At 41.2% G+C, this 24,150-nt stretch overlaps 1 protein-coding gene across 3 annotated transcripts in view; it reads right to left on the bottom strand.

The window, feature by feature from the left end:
• Positions 1-24,150, bottom strand: part of FRMD1 (FERM domain containing 1) — a 52,356-nt gene that overhangs the window by 23,853 nt on the left and 4,353 nt on the right. For all 3 annotated transcript variants that reach the window (XM_026705126.2, XM_026705125.2, XM_087938012.1), the window contains exons 2-3: positions 8,437-8,630; positions 3,106-3,196 (exon numbers count right to left, since the gene is read on the bottom strand). In XM_026705126.2, coding sequence (XP_026560911.1) covers positions 3,106-3,196; positions 8,437-8,532 — 187 coding nt within the window. In that variant the 5' untranslated portion in view covers positions 8,533-8,630. The remainder of the gene's footprint in view (positions 1-3,105; positions 3,197-8,436; positions 8,631-24,150) is intronic.

The raw sequence follows: 24,150 nt of genomic DNA, 5'->3' as shown, positions 1-24,150 counted from the left end.
ATTAACCTGCTTTCCAGCTCTGTTCTCCTGTGCAGGGCAACAAAAGAAGACCCAGCCGATCAGCTGGGACTCGGGAGGCAGAGAATAGATTGGGGTGGGGCCAGTCAGAGGTGGTATTCCAAACTACTCAAAATTTCCGCTACCGGTTCTCCAGAACTGGTCAGAACCTGCTGAATACCACCTCTGTAGTTCCCACTCCATTAGCCTGCTTTCCAGCTCTGTTCTCCTGTGCAGGGCAACCAAAGAAGACCCAGCCGATCAGCTGGGACTGGGGAGGCAGAGAATAGATGGGGGCGGGGCCAGTCAGAGGTGGTATTTGCCAGTTCTCCGAACTACTCAAAATTTCTGCTACCGGTTCTCCGGAACTATTCAGAACCTACTAATACCCCCTCTAATTTCCTCCCTGCTCCCTCCCTCCCAGCCTGAGCTTTACCTGAGAGATTAGCTCCCGTTTTGTTAAGAATTGGCCTTTGAGACTATTTTATACCTAAAGAGGAATTTAGATATTTAATTGCTTGGGTTGGGGAAGGATTGGGAAGACCAAACATAGGAGCCAAGCAGGATTTCTTTGCACCAAAAGTCAACCTTCAGTGACTCACTAAGCCATTTTGAAATGTCTGTAAACACCAAGTGACCTGCCTGCCCTCCTCTGCCAAGAACTCCCCCTCCTTTTACTTCTCCATCCCCAAACTGTCCCCAGTCTCACCCTGCAATTGCAGCCTTCGTGCAGGAATGCAACCTTACATTCCAACTCTAATGAGGTTAATGTTGTCAAAATTCCAACTTGCAGGGTAATCCTCCGGCTACAAAACCCCCACAGCTCAGCTGTCCCCCCCAACCCCACCTTTCACAAGAAAAGCAGCGTGCAAGAATGTGTATTTCCAAGATTAAAGGTAAAGTTATAGATCCTTGTCAAGTGCTTAGGTTTCCTTCTCTTTTGGAGGAGGAGGGGAGATATGTTCTCCCGCAAAAAATGACACCTGAATGCTCATTTAATTAAGGTAGTTTGGTAGGTAGGTGTGTGTGTGTGTGTGTGTGTGTGTGTGTGTGTGTGTGTGTAGGGGAGAGGGAGAAGGCTGGCTTGCAAATAACTGATACCAAGTGCTGAAAGCATCCCGCTTCAACAAAATGGTGGGGGAAGGTTTGATTTCTGTCCATGGCATGGCCACAACCACAAATGACAGCTCTTCATCCATTCTCTTTCCAACCAAGTCTGATGCCATTGGGAACATGGCCAGTTATAATCTCCCATCAGATTCCTCTGACCAAAAAGGGAGACCAGGGCAGAAATCAGAGTAGGGTGAAAGTAAACCCTTTAGAAATAATAATAATAATATAATGCGCAAGAAAGTCTCCTCGGAGGTCATGTCTAAACCCCATTGATTCAGCCTGACTGGACAGTGCAGATTTGAAAGAAAAACTGATTTTTAAATATGCATGTGACTTCTTGGGAAATCGCAAATGTAATTCTGAAGTGTGTATTTCTCATTTTAAATGACAGGTGAATAACAAGTTTCATCCAGAGAAACTCTCCGAATTAAACTCTCTTTGTTTCTCCATGTCATATAATATATGCATAAAATATATGCATAATTTTGTATTTATTTAGTTTTTATTTATTTTATTCCTTTTTTTATTTATTTTGTCCTGTCTATGTAGTATATATTAGAGGTGCAGACCCTTTGGGAGCTGTTTGCAATGACATTTCATTTTAATGTATGCCAATTAGTGTACATTCAAAGTGACAATAAAGTTATTCTAAGTCTCATTTTAGTCTAGGATTGTACCTGGTGGGCAAGGTTCAAACTGTCACATATATAGGTACTTTTGCATTATATTCACGTGTGCAAAATCTCTATTTTTGAACATAGAGAACTCAAATTTATATTGAGATGCAAACCAGGGAGGAAATAATGTATTTTTGAGGGTCAAATCCTGATCCTCCTGTTTAACTATTAATTTCTACAGTGAATAAAATATGGCAAAGGATTATTATGTTCTTACTGATGCTAAATGATTTGGGATAAAGAAGAAGTTAAACAACTGATAATCATTATCGTGGGTCAAAAGAGATAAATTGAATAGGGATTATTAACACATAAAGGTTAGATAACCACTCTCTAGACATACGAGGCCCACTCATGGTAGGCTTTTATCCCAGGTATGGAAATATTTGAGCTTCCATATGTAACCCCTGCTACAGGGTCACTGACTTCAATGGCTAAAAAACACCAAAAACATCCCCTCCTCCCAGGGACATCAATTACATAGAGAAGAAAGCAGAGTCAATGCTCAAATAAAAATCCCGATCCCAGGTTTTCAGACTTCAGTCCCCATATTCCTTTGCCATTGGCCATGTTGACTGAAGTTGACTGAAGCCATAACTTTGAAGCATATCAAACTGTCTACAGCTGACATGCAAAACCTGAGAGCGCTCATTTTCACCTCAGGAATACTTTGCCATTATATTTTGAGGGAGATTTTTTTTAAAAAAAAAATCACAGTAATACTCTGACATTTAAGAGAGGAAATACTCATATAATGAATGAATATTTGTGGAGAGAAAACAAATTCCACACAACAGTCCACCCAGTGTCTACAAAACACTGGCTGAACCAGACATTCAAACACCGAGGGTCAGTTTTCTCTTATAGAGTCTCTTTTTGGATTATATCACATGCAAATATTCCCAGGGTATCAAGGTGATGAGGATTAGCTACAAAAATGCTGTTTAATATGTTGGAATGATTTGTAAGCCTTTCCCATGGCATAATTTAATAAAGTTCAAAGTCCTTCAGATTTCTGTAGAAACAACATTCTTTGTAAGTTATGAAAGAAACTGACTTTGTGATGACTTTGCAAATAGTCAGCCTTGTTACACAAACAATGCTTTAAATTCTACCTAGAGGTGAAAAGAAAAGTTGGCAGAAGGAATAGCTGAAGGTAGGAAAGGAGAAGGAGAAAGAAAGAGAAATAAGTGTAAATAAAGAGACTCCTCCCTTATCATATATGCATCTTCATAGGTCAGTGATGGAAGGATGTTGAGATGTCTTTCATGCCCATTTAGGTACAGGCTATGGATAGTTGTCAAATAATTTATCTTACTTTTTACAACGCTGATGCCAAAGAAGTGAGGGTCTTTAATTTTCAGTACATCACAAACTTGATCAAAGAGTTCCTGTCCTGTGGCTTTTACCTACAACACAAAAATAGTATTTAAGCAGTTTAGAGTAGGATATTTCAAGTCTACCACAACTATGAATTCCTTTGCATTAAGGAATTGCAGATATGAAAGGAACACAGTGCTACAGAGTAAAGTTGCGGGTCATTGAAGCATTTATGGTAGGATTCCAGGGCAATGATTATTATTTAAATTATTTTTCACTGTAACCAAAGGCCTTAAATTAGCTTAATACAATATTAATTTATAAACACTTTAGCAATGAATCATGATATTACTATATAGTAAAACAATGATGTACAGTATTGTGTGATATCCTGCTATGTTGTTGTACACCTGAAGGATATGACAAACAGTGGGCATTTTATATATCAGAACACTGTGATCCACTGCTTTGGTTTATACAGTGCACCAAGCCAAAATGTGATTTGGTTGGTTTAGATTAATTTGTTCTATAAGTCTAATCATCTATGACTTGAGCATAACTAATCAATTAATATTATAATGATTCAACATCTCAGAATTTTTATGTTCTTCACTAAGAGTTAGTGCTCCAGAGAGCTGCTAATTTCCTATTTTTGAGAACCATTTTGTACAATTAGGAAGAAGAGAGAATTAATCCTGTTATCTCCTTTCTTCTATTTGGAGAACATAGCTGGGTAGGGGAAATTAATTTAACCCAAAACAATCTTGGGGCTGCTATGCCCACTAACCTCAGTGATGAATTATAGCATTTGCATAATCTCACCCATGTCATGTATGTACAGCCATTCTTTCTGTATTGCTTCCCAGGTTAAACATACAGAAATTATTTTATTGCAAACAGTGAAAAAGCCTTACAGGATACTGAAGAGCTGTCTACTCCAGAACATAGTAATTAAGCCCTACACATCTATGCCAGCCCAAAGTTGAAATCCTAAGCCTTTTCACACTGCCCTTTCAAATTAACAGACTTTGAACATTGTTTTCTATGGTACCTCTTTCATCTTTATACAATGGTTCAACATGGCCTGAGCATTGCTGATTCTTGCCTCAGTAGATTCATACTCTACAAATCCAGGGGTATTTAAAAGGGTTTTAATTACTTAATTGGCCAAGGTGGCAGAGGCTTTAGGTCTAGCAATTATCTGCAGGTGACCAGGTTAGCAGTAGCACTTAGACTTATATACCACTTCACAGTGCTTTACAGGCCTCTCTAAGCAGTTTACAGAATCAGCATATTGCCCTCAACAATCTGGGTCCGCATTTACCTAGGTTACCCATTCTTGCTTTCCAATGAATTCTGTTTTACATTTAATGCATGACAAGTCATGGCCTTGATCTGAAACCAACAAAGCAGGGTTTGAAATTGAAGTTTGTCCTAATTGTATGTTACTGTTATGTCTGAATTAACGCCCTTTCCCTTTTGACTAGACTTCAGTTCCATCTCAGATAACTTTTATATCTGCTTCACCACAAGAATACAGAATCATACAGATGGAAGTGAAGTTATGAAGCTTTGCTTCTACAGATGGAAAACAAAAGAACCAAACAATGGAAAACTGTTAAACACACCATATTTTCAAAGCCATGCAAAAGAGAACCCAGCCATATCTTGATTCTCATCCTATACTCAATGATGCCCACAGGAAAAAATGAGGAAGGAATGATAATTCCTAATTCTGAACAATTACAGAAATGGCTAAATATCAGTATTTACCCCAAAGGGAGATAATCCATTGTTACAAAAGGGAAAAACTGGTCTGCTTCCATTATCATATTCTCAACAATTATAAAATGACACTCCCATTTTAAGGGGAAATTATACAGGGGAAAACCCTTTTAAGCAAATAATAAATAAAACTAAATAAATAAATAAAAAATCAAAAGGAAATACTACATTCAGTACTATGCATCAGCATATCTACTGTTTTTATTCACAATTTTTGCAGAGATTACTATATCGACAAACAAGATTCTCTACCAGAAATGCAATGCTATGTAAAGGCCCTTCCATTTCTTTTTAAAAATGGATATACCCCACCCAGATACTGCGTACTGTTTCTCATAAAAACTATTTAAGTTGTTGTTAAATGGATGTGCTCAGTGATGGGATTCAAATAATTTAACAACCGGTTCTCTGCCCTAATGATTTCTTCCAACAACCAGTTCACCAAACTGCTCAGAAATATAACAACCAGTTCTCCTGAACTGGTGCAAACTGGCTGAATCCCACCACTGGGTGTGCTGCTCTTCCACCTTGTTTCTCCAGAGTGGTTTACCATTTCCATGGCTCTAGTCAAAATGACAGTGAAAAGCGTCCAGAAAGAGCACATTTGATACAGGCAAATAAATGTGGAGAAAAGGATCTTGGACAACTTCTGAAAAATCATTTTGAAACTATCATATAATCTAACCTCAGGGAAAGATAGAAACTTGAATATCACTGCACTAAAACAAAGCAAGGGGAAGAATGAAATCAAGTGTAATCACCTGTTTAATTTCACTTTTACAGTAAAAGTTTTGCCCGATTTTATGATCTTTCTTGCCACATTGGTTACCATAGTTGTTAGTAACGTATCAATTGCCACTGCAATTGATACGTTAGTAACCTGGTTGTTAAAGTGAATCTGGCTTCCCCATTGACTTTGCTTGTCAAAAGGTTGCAAACTGTGATCACATGACCTTGGGACACAGCATGGTCATAAGTATGAACCAGTTGCCAAGCATCTGAATTTTGATCATGAGACCATGGGGATGCTGCAAAGGTCGTAACTATGAAAAATGGTCGTAAGTTGCTTTTTTCCACTGTGGTTGTAACTTTGAATGGTCACTTTGAATGGACTACCTGTACTGTACCTGTACTGTGGGAATCATAGGAAATTTGAATATTTTAAGCATGTTTCCAATTAAATACATTTCTCATTTTTAAGGAACAATTTCTAAGAACATTTTGCTAATAATGTACTGTAACTACTGAGATAATTTGAAAGCAGAAAACTTCAATATGAAGCAAGATATGAAATACAAGGTGGCCATAAATTTTTTAAAAAATCTTATTTTAAACTGGAGGGAACCATATTTTAGACTTTCTTACGTTGTATATCGTAAGTCATGATATAGACCTATGTCCCTCGCAAAGGAACGTAATCCTCCTACCTAAACAAAGTGAACATGTATAGCAATATGAATGCAACACGTGTATGCAACTCTTTAAAGCAATCATGTATTTTTTTTTCAGAATCAAAAAGGTGCTGTGGAGAAGCTGCTTTTGTAGCTATGCAATCCTGAAATCAGACATTCCTGAAATTCAGCTATGGGAAGAGGAGGGAACATCATATTAGAAGCGGAAATCCACTCTAGGTAGTTTCCTATGGCTGATCTAGAGGTGGTATTCAGCAGGTTCTGATCAATTCGGGAGAACTAGTAGCAGAAATTTTGAGTAGTTTGGAGAACTGGCAAATCCCACCTCTGACAGGCCCTGCCCCCATCTATTCTCTGCCTCCCAAGTCCCAGATGATTGACTGGCTCTTCTTTTGTTGCCCTGCACAAGAGAACAGAGCTGGAAGGAAGGTTAGTGGGGTGGGGAGGGAATGGGATTTTGCAGTATCCTTCCCCTGGAGTGGGATGGGAATGGAGATTTTACAATATCCTTTCCCCGCCATGCCCACCAAGCCACGCCCACAGAACCGGTAGTAAAAAAATTTGAATCCCACCACTGGGCTGATCTGACTCCCTCCCCCAGAAAACAGTATGATGAGCTCTACACAGAAGCTAGACAGGTTTAATATTTGTTGAGATATTCAGTTACAAAGCTAAGCTGAAGAACTGTTTATAAAGTACAAGTTAAATCTACTCATAACGGTTATTATTATTACAAATTCACAAAGATTATGAATTCATTTGTACCCATGGCAGTTTACTGAATAACGTATGATGAGGAAAAGTTCAATTTAAGAAATGTATATGCAAAATTAGACCACTCTCCCAGAGATAATGGCATTACATCCTTCATTTCTACCTACACAGTCAGTGTTCAAAGTGGGTCCATTTTGATGAACTTTAATTAAGTGTTTTAAGTGCAGCAATTTGAGGATGAGATAAATAGTGGAAGTATGGGAAATTGATAATAAAATGATGATACAAGAGGAGAAACAAAAAAATAATAATAAACCAACTAGAGTTTGGTTTAAGATAAAGGGCTATACACATGGTATAGGTAAGTAGTAAGTGCTAGATCAGTTCACCTCAGGATGTGCATTATAACACATAAACACCAAAAGAGGAAAAAACTGCTTTGAATATCCAGCATTAAAAAATTATTTAGAAGCAAGCAATCACAATGTATGAGCTGCAAAGGCATTAGGAAATTCAACAACATTTTTGGCTATTTATCTTGGGGTTTTTTTTTAATGCTTTTTGAAGGGCCATGTTATTCAAAACCGAAGCGGGAAAATGAATTATAGTCCTTTGACAGTTTACTCTGAACACACAGCTCCATGTTTTAGATGATTTTAAAATGCCCAGTAAGCTTCCCATACTTTTCTTTGATACTTTTCTCTTCAGTGACAGAACAGATTAAAAAAAATAAATAAACAAGTCTGTGCATGACTAGAAGTAGCTGAAAAAGTGTATTTTCTAAAGGGAATCTACCTAAACAGGTATATCTTGCACTTAAAAAAACACATGCAAATCGTGATAGAAGTTTAACTTCAGTGATAACGATTTTTATTAAAATACAAACCTTTAAAAGCACGAAAAACCTGGGCATTCAAACCTGCAACCTTATAGAAGTACATAATTCCATTGATATCTCTAATAGGCATCATAGATTCTAAATTACTTCATTTTCTACCTTACTACCTGCACTACATTTCAACTTTTATTTTCCCACAAGGGAAAAAATTCTCAGAATATAGTGCTACATAATTTTGTTGGAAGATATACAGGATAATAACACTTGCAAAGTATGATTCCCCAGGTCCACCATGTTGAAAAATTAACACAATGAAATCAACAGCCTCCAAGCAAACACTTTTTTTAGTGTTCCAACACTACGAAAACATCAAATAAATATGAAAAGAAGTTTCAGAAGAAACAGATCCAACTTATGCTAATATGGATCCATTTTTAAAAGAAAATTATTTTTCAGCTTACAAGCTTTTTTTTCCCAACTTGCAACTCCACAGAAACTCTAATATATTCCTCACACTCTCTAAATAACGCAGGTACCTATCTGTGTTATTCATTCCTGAAACAAGTTTAGATACACTTACCCCAACAGTCAAACTGAGCTGGTCTCGATCTGGCAGAAGGACACAGACATTCCTAAAATCCAAAGGCATCTTCTTTGGTAATAGCTGTTTGCTCATTGCAGAACTGGTTGTAAACTTCTCATACCGCTCCGTCAAGTAACAACGCTGCAATCAGGAATCGAGCCAACTTTGTTGGGATTTTTTTTCTCTTCAATCTGAGGAATAAAAATCCTAAGAATGAAAAGGTTGTATGGTTTTGTAGCAAGAAGCCTATATATTAAACAAGGATTCTTCGTAGCTTCATTCTAAGAACCAGCTCTAACCACCAAACATCTCTCTCTGAGCTCTGGCATAGTTATAACTAATCTTCTCATTAGTCAGCTCTTTTACTGATTAGCAGTTGGTTACGTTACACGGTAGGTGGAAACACTAACCAGCTGGGAAATTTATCTCAGGGAGGCCCAGGAAAGTGGCATCCACAGGCTTGCATTCCCTTCTTCTGAATCAGCTACTTTATCCTGTGTGCCAAGAATCATAATCCAGAATTACTGGTGACTTTTTTTTTTCACTCACACTTCCCTATGCGATACTCAGCTTTTTCAAAGCAAATACCTGAGTCATTGGAAAGACACACAAAGAAAGCAGCGTAAGGGGCAAGCGTAAGGGGCAATAAGAATAAAGGGGAAAACAATTACTTAGAACATTGGACCCGAGATTACAAAGTCATTAGTAAATAGCATTAAAGATGACTCAGAAGAGGGAGCAACCATGTGTTTCTGTGGGTTTTAAAGTATTAGTGGAAGTATGTGGGGAAGTTTTTCCTTTTAATCTAGCACCTGATTTCATTGGAACAGGTGGGAAATGAGGCATGCAGTAGAAATGCCTGGTGCTATGTAATATGACACCATTGTGTTAGTATCTCTAAAGTATACAGTGCCTCTACAGGTGGCAGTATTTAAGCAGGGATAAGTTAATCCTTCAATATGAGAGCACGAATAATCAGTGTTCCTCAACCTTTTAAGATGAGTGGACTTCAACTCCCAGAATTCTCCAGCCAGTATGGCTGGCTGGAGACTTGTGGGAATTGAAGTCCACCTATCTTAAAGTTGCCAAGGTTGAGAAACATTGATACTGTTGGATAAATGAGCAAACGACTGTAATGTAACCAATGAAAGGGATTGGGGGACAAATCCGTATTTTCTGTTTGGACATAGTTAAAACTCTTTCATTGTTAAAAATGCCCTGTAACTGTTGCACTGATAATTGTTGCTCCATTGTTGCTCCATTCTACCTAGTCAATAATTCTTGATTTGCAACACACAAACAGAAACCTATTGGATCCGCTTTCTATAGTACATGACAACTTCATATCCAAAATGAAAATTAATAGTTTTTTTTCTTTCATATTTCCATTTTATGAAGACACTGGATAACAATGTCTATTTTCTCCTTTGACCTTTAAAATTTGTCTGGAACCCCAGTGTGTGCTATTAGACACGATTAAATTATTCATGGTTTATATTTTAATTCTGCAGAATATAAATTACATAACAATGATATTTTATTGTTCATTTCTATGTTCCATGCTTCAATTTTAGTTTCGATGAATTTAATAATATGATTGGGAAAATACCAGGATATGGAATTAACTGAGCCAAATCAGAATTTATGTGAATAGGTAAAAATCCCTTCATGAATTTATTAAGCAATTATCACTTTGAGATGTGCAGTGAATATGTTAGCTGTCTAGGAGTTCTTATTTCACATGACTATGGCAGATAATAACTTCGTCAGACGAACACAATACAGAAGCCTGATGATGGCAGATGAGATTCTGCCGAAACTTTGCTACAACTTTAAAAGCACAACTACAATGATGTGGGAAAATACCCGAACAAAGCTGAATACCACATATATAAGTATTTAATTAATTACTCCGAGAAGCACAAAGCTGAAGACACAAACCTGAAGATGATGAATGAGATTTCGTCGAAACGTCGCCAGGATACTTCCAATTTTACGCAGGAGAAAACCCAAATAACCAAAGATCCACATACAAATACCCGCGAAAACCTCAGCGCACACACGCACACACACATATATATACATACATACACACACACACACACACACACACACACACATATATATGTATATGTGTATATATATGTATTTGTTTTCTTAAGTTTTCATGGGTACTTACATGTATGGCATTCGGCTTTGTTCGGGTATTTTCCCACGTCATTTTGTTGTGCTTTTAAAGTTGTAGCGACGTTTCAGCAGAATCTCATCTGCCATCATCAGGCTTCTGTATAGTGTTCATCTGTGAGTCAGGCTTTTATAGTGGTTTCAGATTTAAATTTGGGGCAGCCTATTGCTGTGCCAGAATGGTTTTTTCTTCACCCTGATTGGTTGGGAGTCTTGGTCTGTGTTTATTGGTCTTGGAGTTCGCTGTGTTCTGCTTGATTGGTGTTTCTAATATCTCCTGTCAGTTTTTTGGCTCTTTTTGTCTCTTGATTGGCTGGCAACATTGTGTTACTTTATTGGAGGCCTTTAGCGCAACTTGGCTCCAGGTAAATGGACGGCTATCATTAGTTAGGAAGCTAGGTTTCATCTGGGTGCCTGGTTGGGGTGTGTTTGAGCTGGAGGTATCAGGGGGGATCTGTCTGTGCCCAGGTGTTTGCCTGGCTTGTGGTGTGGAGATTTTTTTGTTTGTGAGTGCAGGCTTCCAAATGATTGACAGTCTGGTGGAATCATCTCTTCTATTCATGCTTTCTGGTCTTTTTTCATTCTCTATGGCTTCTCTGATGATTCTGTGGCTGGGGTTTTCTATAGTGGCTAGGGTTTTGATGCCACTGAAGTTGATGCTATGACCTGTGGCTTCCATGTGTTGGACTAGTGAGGAAGTGTGTTCCAGCTTTTTGACTGCATTTTTGTGTTCATCCAGGCGGGTACTTATTCTTCTACTTATTCTTCTTCTTACTCCAAGACCAATAAACACAGACCAAGACTCCCAACCAATCAGGGTGAAGAAAAAACCATTCTGGCACAGCAATAGGCTGCCCCAAATTTAAATCTGAAACCACTGTAAAAGTCTGACTCACAGATGAACACTATACAGAAGCCTGATGATGGTGGATGAGATTCTGCTGAAACGTTGCTACAACTTTAAAAGCACAACTACAATGACGTGGGAAAATACCCGAACAAAGCCGGATGCCATGTATGTATGTATGTATGTATGTATGTATGTATGTATATGAAAGATATCCAGTTCAGGATCCAACTAGAGCATGCATGACTGATATTACCCAACATCTTTTCAAATACCTTAAGCAGAAGTCAATTTCAGTCAACTTCTAGCTCTAATTTAAAGTGACAGACTTGAAGGATCAGAATTGTGGAAGACTGACATAGTCCAAGAAATTATCTTTGTTGATTCCAAGTGTATAGTTAGATACTAGTTCTTTTTAAAATGTGATGACCATCAAATGACCCTTAAGCACAGCTACTCTGTTAACCCTCTGATGTATTTTTCCTATAAAGCTGAGGTCAGTTCAGGCCAGAAAAAAGAGATAAACTTGATGAGTATCATTTAGTTTCCAGATAAACTTGCAGCTAAGATTGTTAGTTCAAACCTGCCTGCAGTATATCAATGGTTACTGGATGATGGATTAGGTCTGCAAACTAGTTTCTGGAATGCCTAAATAATAACTAACATGCAAAGTTAAACCAAGAGGCATCTGTGAATTTACTCTGAATTCTCAAAATACCTCTCTCAAAATACCTTCTCAAAATACTCACCCAAAAATGCCAAACCCCAAAACAAACAAACAAACTTGGCACCCCTCGCTCTAAAAATATTGAAAAATAGGTAATTTCAGAGGGAAAACCGCTTTCCCCCATTTTTTCTTCTTTTGGATGCCATTGAAAGCATCATTCTGTTTCTGATATTTAAAAGCAAAGATGCTGGACTGAAGAGATGGGGATTTTTAAATGTATTTCAGGTAGATGCGTTAACAGATCTCAAATGTTCAGTTTTAGACATTAGCCCATCTCCCTAACAGTTCAGGACTAGAAGGTGAACACAGTTGTAAAGGCAAACAATCCTATTAGTCATTTCAAGAACCATAGTTGCACAACGGACATTAATAATTAATAGTGATGATAGTATGATGTAGTATGCAGTAGTAGCAATATGACAACCTGGAAGGACAGATTAATGATCAATAACTCTGACCACAGTTTACAGTAGTGTTAGCTCACTGGGCCAGTCCTGCCTTTGGCACAAAGCCAACTGGGTGGCCTTGGACCAGTCGTATCTTCTCCATTCTAGGAAACACCACTTCTGAAATCTTGCCAAGAAAATTGCCAAAATCGCAGGTCTTGTACAGGCAGTTTGCCAGGAGGCAACATGGACTCAAGACACTCCCCTGCCACCTCCCCCCCAAAATAGTCTTAGATATAGAAATATTTCATCATATGACCATCCAGTCAGATTATCAGAAACACCTCCATTTGTTAACTGAGCAACTGCAGACTTTACAGGGGTGTCTGCCCATTCTCTATATTAATAAAAAGGGAAGAAAACCTTGCTTTTTGTAAGCTGTAAAAAGGTGGGAAGAGGAACCCTTAGATGTTAATCTAGCAAACAAACTATCCATGAAGATACACATAACATGGGAAGATCCCCCATAGGTTGGAAACAGAATGGCCATGAGCCATACAATAAAACAACACAATGTGGAATAAGCATGCACAAAGTGCCAGCCATTTCTCTTCCAGGACACTCCTTTCTACCCCCCTCCCATTTTATCTCCTTCTCATATCATGAGGCTGCATGAAGTCTTTAGCACACTTTAGATCAGGGGTGTCAAACTCAATTTCATTTAGAGCCACATCAGGGTTGCGTTTGAACTCGGGCGGGGTGAGGGGGGGCAGCTTGACATCACTTGTGTTGGGGGTGCTTGGGTGGCCTGAGCTCTGCCAGTGAAAATGGGCTCCCAAGCTCCGTTTCCAGATGGGACAGCCTCCTGCAACCCTCTGTCAGCAAAAACGGAGCTCAGGTGAGCTGCGCACGGCTCGCGCGAGCTCCATTTTCACTGGCAGAGGCACTGCGGGCCAGTCCTTCGCTGTTTTCATGGTGGGCCCATGGGCCAGATCTAAGCATCTTGAGTTTGACACCCCTGCTCTAGATTATTGTACATCTATAAACTTGGGGAGTATAACTGAAATGATCATCATTTTCTTTTGTGAGTGAATATACAAAAATGCAGTCTTTGTTATCTAAATTCAGTACAGATGTATGATAGGTATGATAGGTAGGTAGGTAGGTAGATAGATAGATAGATAGATAAAATAGATAGATAGCCAGACAGACAGATTAGATAGATAGATATGGATATATAGAGACATAGAGATTCATACACACAGTGATAATACAATAATATTATATATATATATAATATAATATAATATAATATAATATAATATAATATAATATAATATAATATAATATAATATAATATAATATAATATAATATATACATACATATATATATATATACATATATATATATGATAATATACCGGATAACCACAGCACAAAGTTTTTGGAGAGTACCATAACTATGATCTAAGTGGACCTGCATCCTGATAGCAAGCCAAAATTTAGCAGTGAAGTGGGAGAAGATTCCTGTGTTCGGAAAAAAAAAAAAAAGATTTTCAGGGTCATGATGGTTGACATACGCTTATCCCAAGCATGTTTTTGTCATTTAGTGATGACTGATCTACTATCTTCACTGTAAGTTAATTTCAAGTTTCCACTATAATAATACTCTCTAACATTACTTTTGAACTTCCCTCCACAGGTTATGCCCCTGTGTTCTGAATTTTTTGCTTAATAAAATAAAATAAAATCAGGAGATGAAAGTCAAAGTGTCTATATATATTTCAGAAATGTTTTGCTTTCTCTATCTCCTATATCTACATAAATATTGTTACCTATGAAACAAATGATTGATTGCATCTCTTCCCCTAATAAATTATCAGTTAAAATTCCTTCTGATACACAACAAACCAGATCTCTTTCAAAGAGATTAATTCTCATTAGAATTTGGTGCTTTATTTCAGCGAAGCTCCTGGGTTTAATTTCTTTCAGTTAAATCCAATCATGAAGGCAAGTATGATTTATTAGATCACATAAATCCAAAGACTATAAGCTGCAATGTAGTCAAACCACTGGCCCATCTAGCTGAATAGTTGCACTCGCTCCAGGATTTCAGAGGGGGACTTTTCCCAGCCCTACCTGGAAGGCCAACAACAACAAAGGATTAAACCTGAGAAATGTGCATGTATCTTTGCCATGGACTAAGCCGCACCCAAACATCCATCATTTGAGTCTCTGATACAAGAGTCATGAACATGGTTACTGTTATGCTCCTGAAACACAATAGAGCATCAAAGGCTTAGGTTTATTGACACATTATTGTATACCAGAAATCAAGATTTTTATTTTATTTTGTCTATAGCACTGTTCAGCACAAAACAGTCTAATAGCAACAGTTCTGACTTTTACTGTAAAAGGAGTGAAATTAAACAGGTGATTACACTTGATTTCATTCTTCCCCTCACTTTGATTGTTCTGAATAATAACAGCATGCTACTTGTGAGCAGCTAAGTAAAAAAATGCCTGGCAGAAAGCCCAAAAGTCAATCAATGGATCTGAGTGTGTCACTCTTCATGAATACTTGAAATTAAGGCAAGCAAACAAACAGCACAAAAGACCCACAGTGTCAGACAAAAATCCAAATTCACTAGTTCTATTTTTATTGACTTTAGGAACTCCCTTTTCAAGAATGGAACACAGAAGGTAGCACGATTCCTGTGGTAGCCACACATACGAGGAAGCTCCTTAGTTCCAAATCTAAATACAGTTAAATAAACTTTGCTCTATTGGCAAAGGTTAAGTAAGAATTGCTGTTGAAAAATTGAGCAATCAATCAAGACATAAATGGGCAATCTCTATGTTATGACAACACATCTTTGTCTCAATACTGCAGAATTCAACAATCATGATGTGCTGAAGATAAGCCTGACATGCAAACAAAATACAAAATGGGAAGATATAGTAAATTCAATCCTTACGGCCTGCCTTTGTCGATAAAATGTTTGATTTGAACAGCGGAGCAGAGAGAGAGGTATAGCTCCAATGTATAGCTCCAATTCACATGTTAACGTTTAGAATACAGTATGTTCCCTCTTTCTGCAATACAACAAGGGATGAAATAATTATATGACCTTCATAGAGGAATCTCTTGAAGAAAATGCAATGCAGTAAATGTCTGTAATCACTACAGATAGTCCTCAACTTATAATTGATTGCTTAGAGACTGTTTGAAGTTACGACGAGCCTGAAAAAGCTCCTTATAACCAGTGTTCAAATTTCTGATGTCTGAGTCTTCCCTCATCTGGTTGCATTTCATTTTTGGTGCACAGAAGATGGCCCACATTTATGGCCATTTGCAGTGTCCTGAGGTCACATGATCACAATTTTTGGCATTTTTGTCAGAAACCAGCATTTATTTCAAGTTTTCATTTTTTAAAAAAAAAATGGTTCGCTTAATGGCATTCACTTAACAACCGCTGCAAAAACTAATTGTAAAATTAATCAGGGTCACATGGTGACTTGCCTTACAACTGTCACAACATGCAACCAGACTTGCAGGCTCAATTGCGGTCATCTGTCAAGGACAACCTGGGTCATTCCATGCACAATCAGCTCACTGGAAACAGAATGGATGAGGAGGAAGTTTCTTTCTGAGCTCCCCACAATCATCCACGTTGGTCACCAGTGAAAATACCTCTGAGAAGCAAATGTCCCAGCCTCACTGTAACATGTGTGTATGAGGCAGAAAGTATGTCTCCTCTGCAAGTTGACCTAGTCAGGATATTGTACCTGGAATGTTGGAAAGTGACTCAGAAGACTATGAACTTTTTCCTCCCATTTCCCATGTTCAACAACAGGAAATTTCCAGAAAAGATTGAGCAAAAACAAAGAAGAAGGGAACACAATGCTATCGACTCATGTTGAAAGATGTTGACTAGTTGACTAGAAGCATTTGAAAGGGGCGTTGGTTCTTACCTGATACGCTTCTTTTCGTAGAGCTGTTGAGAGTGTCCAGGTTGGGAGGAGCTCCAGTCTCGGCTCTTCCAGGCTGAGCTTGAAAATTGAGGAACGCCCCCTCACCGTCACGTGGTCCTCGGGCACTCCCCAGGTTTTTGCACAGACGAGAAGGAAAGTCCTGTTCTCATCACGCTCAGGAAAAAAATATATTAGATTGCTCGGTCGAACAGCCAGGTTTCCCACCAGACGGCCTACGGGTGGGGCTGGACACTCTCAACAGCTCTACGAAAGAAGCGTATCAGGTAAGAACCAACGCCCTTTTCCATAGAGCTGTCTCGAGTGTCCAGGTTGGGACATACCAAAGCTTGGCTAGTCCTGCGGGTGGGGCCCCGTCTGGTATAGAATCTCTCCTGGAACCCCGATGACCCGCTGGAAGGCATGCCCAACAGGAGAAAAACCCCTGGATATTGGAATGTCTCAACAAGGGGCCTAAAGAGGAGGCGGAGCTATCCGGGAGGCAGTCCCGCCAAATAGGCAAACAGGTGTGCACTGGGACCTGGATTCAAGAAACTGGGAAGATCAACCCGTGATTGGGAATTCCCTGGGAGAACTCTGGGACAGAGAGAAGGAGGGGAGGCGCAGAGATCTGTGTGAGGCCCGGGAGCGCAAGAAGGGACCCCAGCTAGCATTGAATGGGGGTAGATGTGTTGCCGACCAGTTGCCCAGGGCAGGGTGAGGAGGACAAGAGTGCTCCTGGGGTAGGAGCCTGTTGCAAGCAGGGTTAAAGGTCGGAGTAGAGAAGGCCTTCGCACTCCTTCCTCTTTTTTTTTTTTTTTTTTTTTTAAGGGACAAGCGCCTGAGGGTATTGCATTATCGAGAACGACGGAACGAACCTCTCCCGGATCCCGGGAGGGCTTCCTGGAAGAATTACCTCCGGACCCATCCGGCTCCGCTCGGTAGGGAGATCTATAGGGAGAGGATCGGTAGTATCTGGCAAAGGAGGAGGAGTGATAAGAACCCTGGCGAGGAGAGGGGGAGCCTCTGAAGTCGGACCTCCTAGAGAGGGAAGGGAGGTACTTGCGCTTGTTCGGGTCTCGGCCAGGAATGGGTCGAGAACCGGTCCAAATAACTTCCCCCAGAGATGGGGGCTGTTGCTAGCTTAGTCTTGTTTTTAACGTCCGCTTGCCAGTGGCGGAGCCAGAGTAGACGGCGGGCGGTAACCTGGGACGAAATGGCCCTGGTGGAGAACTTTGCCGCCTGGAAGGTGGCGTCTGCCAAGCTCGGCTGCGGCCAGGATCTTGGCAATGTCCTGGTGCGCCCTGAGATTGGCTGTGGGGACATGCTGCTTGAGCTGCTGGAGCCACTTGATGGAAGACCTGGTGAAAAACGCACGCGGCAGTGGAAGCCCTGACTGCCCAAGCGTCAGAGAGGTGAGCGCGGCACAGGGCCAGTTCAGCTCGCTTGTCCTCGGGCTGGAGAGCATCGAGTGAGTCGCTGGGAGTAGAGCGGGAAACCAGGCCCACCACGGGCTCGTCCACGGGAGGATCGAGCAAGGTGGAGAACTGCGGTTCCAGGTTAAAAACCGCTTGTCCTGGGCGTTGGGGGAGGGGGCCCGAGGAGGCCAGCTGCCTAGAAACCATGTCTGAGAATATGGGCGGGACAGGGATCACCTCAGTTTCGCCACGGGCTGAGAGAAGAGAGAGTCGGGAGGAACCCCTGCCGCCGCTGGGTTGGGTGGGGAGGGGGTTCAGACCCGAGGTGGTCCTGGCTTTGAACAGGAGGGACCTAAATAGGTGCGGTTTAAAGAGCCCTAGAAACGCGGGCTGACCTGGAGGGAGGCCCTCGTCCTCCGACATGTCCCCTTCTAGGGGACCTGTTCCCGAAAAGAGTTCACTGCCTATGAGGGACCTCATGTCAAGGTCCTGCTCGTCCCCAAAGAGGGAAGGGTCCCGGGTTCTTGGGCCTCCATTCCCTCCAACTCCAAAGGTAAGGTTAGGTCCTCTTGAGGAGTTGCCTGACCATGCGAGGCCGCTGATCCTAGGGCCTCGGGGGCGCGGGCCGAGGAGCCAGACCGGCCAGCTGCTGCATCTGTTGCGCTACCCTTTGCCGGATGGCCAGCTCCATAGCCTGCATTAGGTTTTGGGTATTTCCGCCATGGGGAGAGACTCCTCCGGGCGCAGTTCTACAGCAGTGATGGGCAAGGTGATCTCAGGGGCCTGTCCAGGCTGTGGGGGAGAAGCAGAAGCAGGAGGGGAGGGAGAGGAGGATGGGTGGAGGTTGATGGAACGGAAGGGTCCCGGGCACAGAGCTTGACTCCTGAGAGCGTCTGTCAATTTCCCTTCGAGGGCCCTGTGTCGCCTGAGGGCATCCCTTTGGGAAGCTTTGGATGGTTCCTGTGCCTGTTTGCGCAGGTGGTGGGATTGGCCTTGGCCTTCAGAGAAGTGCCACGAGAGGTATTGTCGTCTGCCATCTGGAGAGGAGAGAAAAAGGAAAAAAAAATTTTTTTGGTTAATGGGAGGTGGTTAACGGGTCTGGGTACAGCCTAAGCAGAGGCTGGAACTCCCAATGCTCGTGTTGCACCCCTTTTTGTCAAGGCCACAGAATTGTTCTGTAACGTGTTGGGAAGTAGGGCTAGCCCGGGGCCAATCAGCCAGAAGAACGCCAAGCTGTCCCTGCCGGGCGAACCGGGAAGGGACATGGCAAGCAACTAACTCCTTAGTTGGGGGGGACTTAGGCAGGATTGCAAGGTATTTGAGCAGTCCCAGGATCTGCCCAGGAGTCAGGGAGGCAATGCGGCCTACTGGTAGGCCTCTGAAAAAAAACCAATGACCCTGGGGCCGCAGGCAGAAGGGAATAATGTAAGCTGAAACCAGGTCTGGATGCGGCCTACGGGAGGCCGGGAATCCAACGCACGTTCCACGCCCCCTTTTAGTCAAAAATTTTTTTCTGTTTTGGTACGAACCAGGGCCTAGCCCAGAGACCAATCAGCCAGAAAGGTGAACGCCAGGCAGCTACCCCTGCCGGACGGACCGGGAAGGGGTGGGGGGGCAGAGCTGCTACTTCGCCTGCTGGGGAAAAAAGGCTGCAGGGCCAACAGACCCTATTTCTGCAGGAGGCCTGTTGGTAGAATAAAAGACAGGCTGAGACGAGGGAATCCCAGGCTGCCTAATAGTCAGTTAAGGCTGCGGCCTGTAAAAGGGCCTCTAGTAATGGCGGACGGCCATGCGGCCACTCCCAAGATGGCGGCCGTGCCCAGGGCACACCCAAGATGGCGGCCGTTCCAGGGCACACCCAAGATGGCGGCCGCCCGGGACACACCCAAGATGGCGGCCGTTCCGGGACACACCCAAGATGGCGGCCGTTCCAGGGCACACCCAAGATGGCGGCCGTTCCGGGGCACACCCAAGATGGCGGCGCTCCAGGCCCACCCAAGATGGCGGATGCCACAGGGGGCCCGAGATGGAGGCTGCAAGTAACGGAGGCAGCCCAGCAGCAGTAAACTCCCAGGGAAGATTAGGGCCTTTGGGAGAACCAGGAAGCGCACCCTGGGCTAGAAGGCGTTCGCGGGGGAACGGCGGCTAAGGCGAGAGAGGCAGGCAGAAGCGAAGCGGCCCGCGCGCGGAGCGATTAGGCGGCAAACGAAGTGGAGGGGAGTGCTCAAGCGCTCGTTTTCTCCCCTTAAAGAAACGGCTCGGATATTAAAAACACTCCTGGGGAGTTCAAACCTGAGTTCCTGCGCTGCCTGCCGGTGATCCACGTGAAAAGCAATGAGAGAAGAGGCCTAGAATGCTGAACGACCGGAGCAAGGGAAAAACAGCCTGTTAGCCACGAGGCTGAGCAAAAAACTGGGGAGTGCCCGAGGACCACGTGACGGTGAGGGGGCGTTCCTCAATTTTCAAGCTCAGCCTGGAAGAGCCGAGACTGGAGCTCCTCCCAACCTGGACACTCGAGACAGCTCTATGGAAAATGTGGATTTACAGATGGCTGTTACGTATAAGCTGGGGTGACAAAATCAGAAATAAGGAGTGATAAGCCACCTGGGAAAGCCAAGGGAAATCATCAAAACCATTAAAAAGCAAAAGTTAGATTATTTCAGACATGTGATGTGACACCCGGAAAAATAAGGCATGCTTCATTTAATCCTCCAGGGAAAGATTGAAGGCAAACGAGGTCCAGGCAGAAGAAGAACATCATGGCTTCAAAATCTAAGGAACTGGTTTGAACAAAACTCAGCAGCACTTTTTTGTTCAGCTGTTGATAAAAATAGGATCGCCAACATGATTGCCAAAATCCGGTGACAGTTATGGCACAACAAGAAGAAGAAGACTAGTCATAATATATAAGACAACATATTTTAAAGAACTAGTTTTTTAAAAAAAATGAATTGGACTTTTGTAAGTTTCAATTAGTTTTTAATTGATTTCTTTTTTTAAAAAGAGCACAAAGACATAATGTAAAAGTAAAAAGATCAAAGAAAGTAAAACTACCATCTTTTCTTCAATGTATTAGCACAACATGTGAAAGCAATAAGGTGAACTGCGTTCAAATTCGTAACGTTCATTCATAGCAGCTTCTCTGCTCTGTTCTGTAACAATACGGTAGCAGTGCTTTTTCTAACTATTACTGTGGTATGGCAGGACGTGTCATGAAAGAAGAAGAAAAAATCCTGAATATAAGGTGGGAGAATCCAACTATGATGAGAGGGAGGAAGCATGGAAGTCTTCAAACAGATATCAGTTCTTAATCATTTTGCATATCAAGGTGAGAGTAGAGCTTTTACTCTGTATGATTTGGCTTTTGAAGAGCTGTGGGAAAAATGCTTGAGCAGATTGCTAAGTAGTGCACTCCTTTTGACAAAATTATTATATACACCAACCCACTTAAGACTTCCTTAACATTTCACAAGATGCTTTTAATGCTCCCTGCCCCGCAAAGATGTCAAGCTTCTTATAAATTCTATCTTGTAACTCTTGCTGTTGTATTTCCCCTAAGCAGAGAAAAAGCTCACTATTTTCTGTACTGAATAAACAATGCCATAGCCAGTATTTTTGCATTTCAACATATATGGTACCTCACAGGAACTTTCAGTTGTAAATAAAAGTTGGTCCTGTTATTACATAAAAGCTCTGTATACTGTCTGGAACATTCTTCCACCCCAAAATCAGCCAATTAATAAACATTTCACATTCTTTCTTTCATCGAAAGTAGTGAACAATCCTGTTGGGGTTATTTTATTATGACAGCAACCACTACAAGAGGGTAAGGCTTGAAAAATTATTGGCCTATGCAACATAGCAGGTACCATACCTATTGAAAGAATGCCTTTGGGATGGTTAGAACTTAATGTTCTTACAGATCATTTATAATTTAACAAGATTTATTTTATTAGTCTCCGTCAATCCTCGAGGCAGAGATATATAACTAAACTTTTCAAGATAGAAAATGATATTGTTGGGGAAAAATGGTTGGAAGGCAGAAAACTTAGAGGTGAAAAGAACTTAAGACAGCTTTTCCCAACCTGGAATCTTTTAGCCATGCAACTCCAATTACCATGAGCTGGTACTATGGTTTGTGGTGCTGGGGAGCACATGGGAGGTACAGACTAATGCTGGGGAGAACATCCGGTGTAAAATTCTGGCTTAGATGTCTGCACAACAGAAAATGGAAAAAGAAAGATGGAAATGGCTTTCATAATAGTGTTTCTGAGCTAATGGGAAGGATGACCATGAGTTGATAGTCAGATGAATTTGTCACAGGAAGGATTCTATTTTGTATACATGACACAAATTCTTTTCAAGGATTCCACTGTCCTCTTTAGGTGTTAGCTCTGATAATTAAAGTTTCCTCAAACTTGGCACCTTCCAAATATATACATTATGACTATGCTTGCTAAGGAATTCTGGCATATAAAATTTACCCCCCCTCCCCCTACTTACCCATCCATCAATCCTAATCTATCATCTACTTATTTACCTACCTACCTATCATCTCTGTAGGAGCTTGAATCCTTCTTCTACAGGAATCTGGCTTACATAAAAGTTTGTACATAACTTTTTGAGATAACTATATCCTAACACAAGGATTATCAGAACAAGGCTAGGAAAACACACAGGCTGGGCCAATACCGGGGTTACAGTTTGCTATAATTTGAATTCCATGCACACCACATTATGTACTCTTCTTACTGTCTATTATTCAAATTTGAACATTAATTCCCGGAGGTAGACAAATACCTTTTGCTTATATTTTTTAGCCAGAGTACTAGACTTTTTTATTGAAACAAACAAAGCAGTCCTTGCAGTTTAATACTAGCATAGTAAGTAGGAGCATTCTTCATTACAAGAACATCTTGGATTTAAAATCCAGCTCAACCATGAATCCTTGGGGATCCTTTTGCAATAAACAAATAAACAACGAGGTGAACCTCCAACAGGCACCAAGGAAGGAAGGAAAGTAAGTTTGAATTGCCCAAAGCATCAGTGTTTTACTGAGCCGGCAACTGTATCTTTTGCTCTGGTGCAATAATTTTCTTGCCACAGGAGAACCTGCTTGCTATTGCCCCAATAAAGATTACATCAAAATACCTTGGCAACTCTTTCTTGGCACCAATCCATTTCTTTTCTTCACTTGTGAATCATTTTGTTGCCATTTTTAAACGGGAATGAAGTTGCTGCTTCTTAGCCTTAGTAGTTTATTACCCATTAAATATATGGAGCAAATAGTACAGGTAATCCTCACGACCAAAACATTGAGTCTCAAATTTATGTTGCTAAGGGAGACATTTGTTAAGTGAGTTTTGCCCCATTTTATGACTTTTCTTGCCACATTTGTTAAGCGAATCACTGCAATTGTTACATTAGTAACAAGGTTCCTAAGTGAATCTGGCTTCCCGGTTGACTTCACTTGTCAGAAGGTCACAAAACTGAAACTGTCATAAATGTGAGTCAGTTGTCAAGCATCCGGAAGTAAATCATATGACCGTGGGGGTGCTGCAATGGTCATAAGTTGACAAATGTTCGTAAGTTACTTTTTTTCAATACTGTTGTAATGTTGACCATCACTAAGTGAACTGTTGTAAATTGAGGACTACCTATGCTTTTTTTTAACCTATTAAATATATGGGGGGGGAATACTGCCCTACCTTGCATACATAAGCTCTGTGTGCAGTAAAAAAAACAGCTTTACTCTGATGTAGATAACAGATAATCAGAGTTGGAAGGGACCTTATAGGTCATCTAGTCCAACCCCCCGCCCAAGTGGGAGACCCTACACCATTTCTGACAAATGGCAGTCCAATCTCTTCTTGAAAGTCTCAAGTGATGGCGCTCCCACAACTTCTGAGGGCAAGCTGTTCCATTGGTTGATTGTTCTCCCTGTCAGAAAGTTTCCCCTTATTTCCAGGTTAAATCTCTCCTCGTTCAGTTTCCATCCATTATTCCTTGTCTGGCCTACAGGCTATGTGGACCTCATCATGCTAATTCTGGAACTCAATGAGAAAATAACTCGTATCTTCCATTCTTTCTTCTCAGGAAACATCACTAATCCCAATATACTCCCATTTACCAAACTCACCTGATGATAGTTAAATCCAGCCAAGAACCCTGGAACTC

Source organism: Pseudonaja textilis, chromosome 1, assembly GCF_049901715.1.
Source record: "Pseudonaja textilis isolate UNSWEBS1 chromosome 1, rPseTex1.2, whole genome shotgun sequence".
Taxonomy (NCBI): Eukaryota; Metazoa; Chordata; class Lepidosauria; order Squamata; family Elapidae; genus Pseudonaja; species Pseudonaja textilis.
The sequence above is the reverse complement of the archived record's forward strand: the minus strand, read 5'-3'. Positions and strand labels throughout refer to the sequence as shown.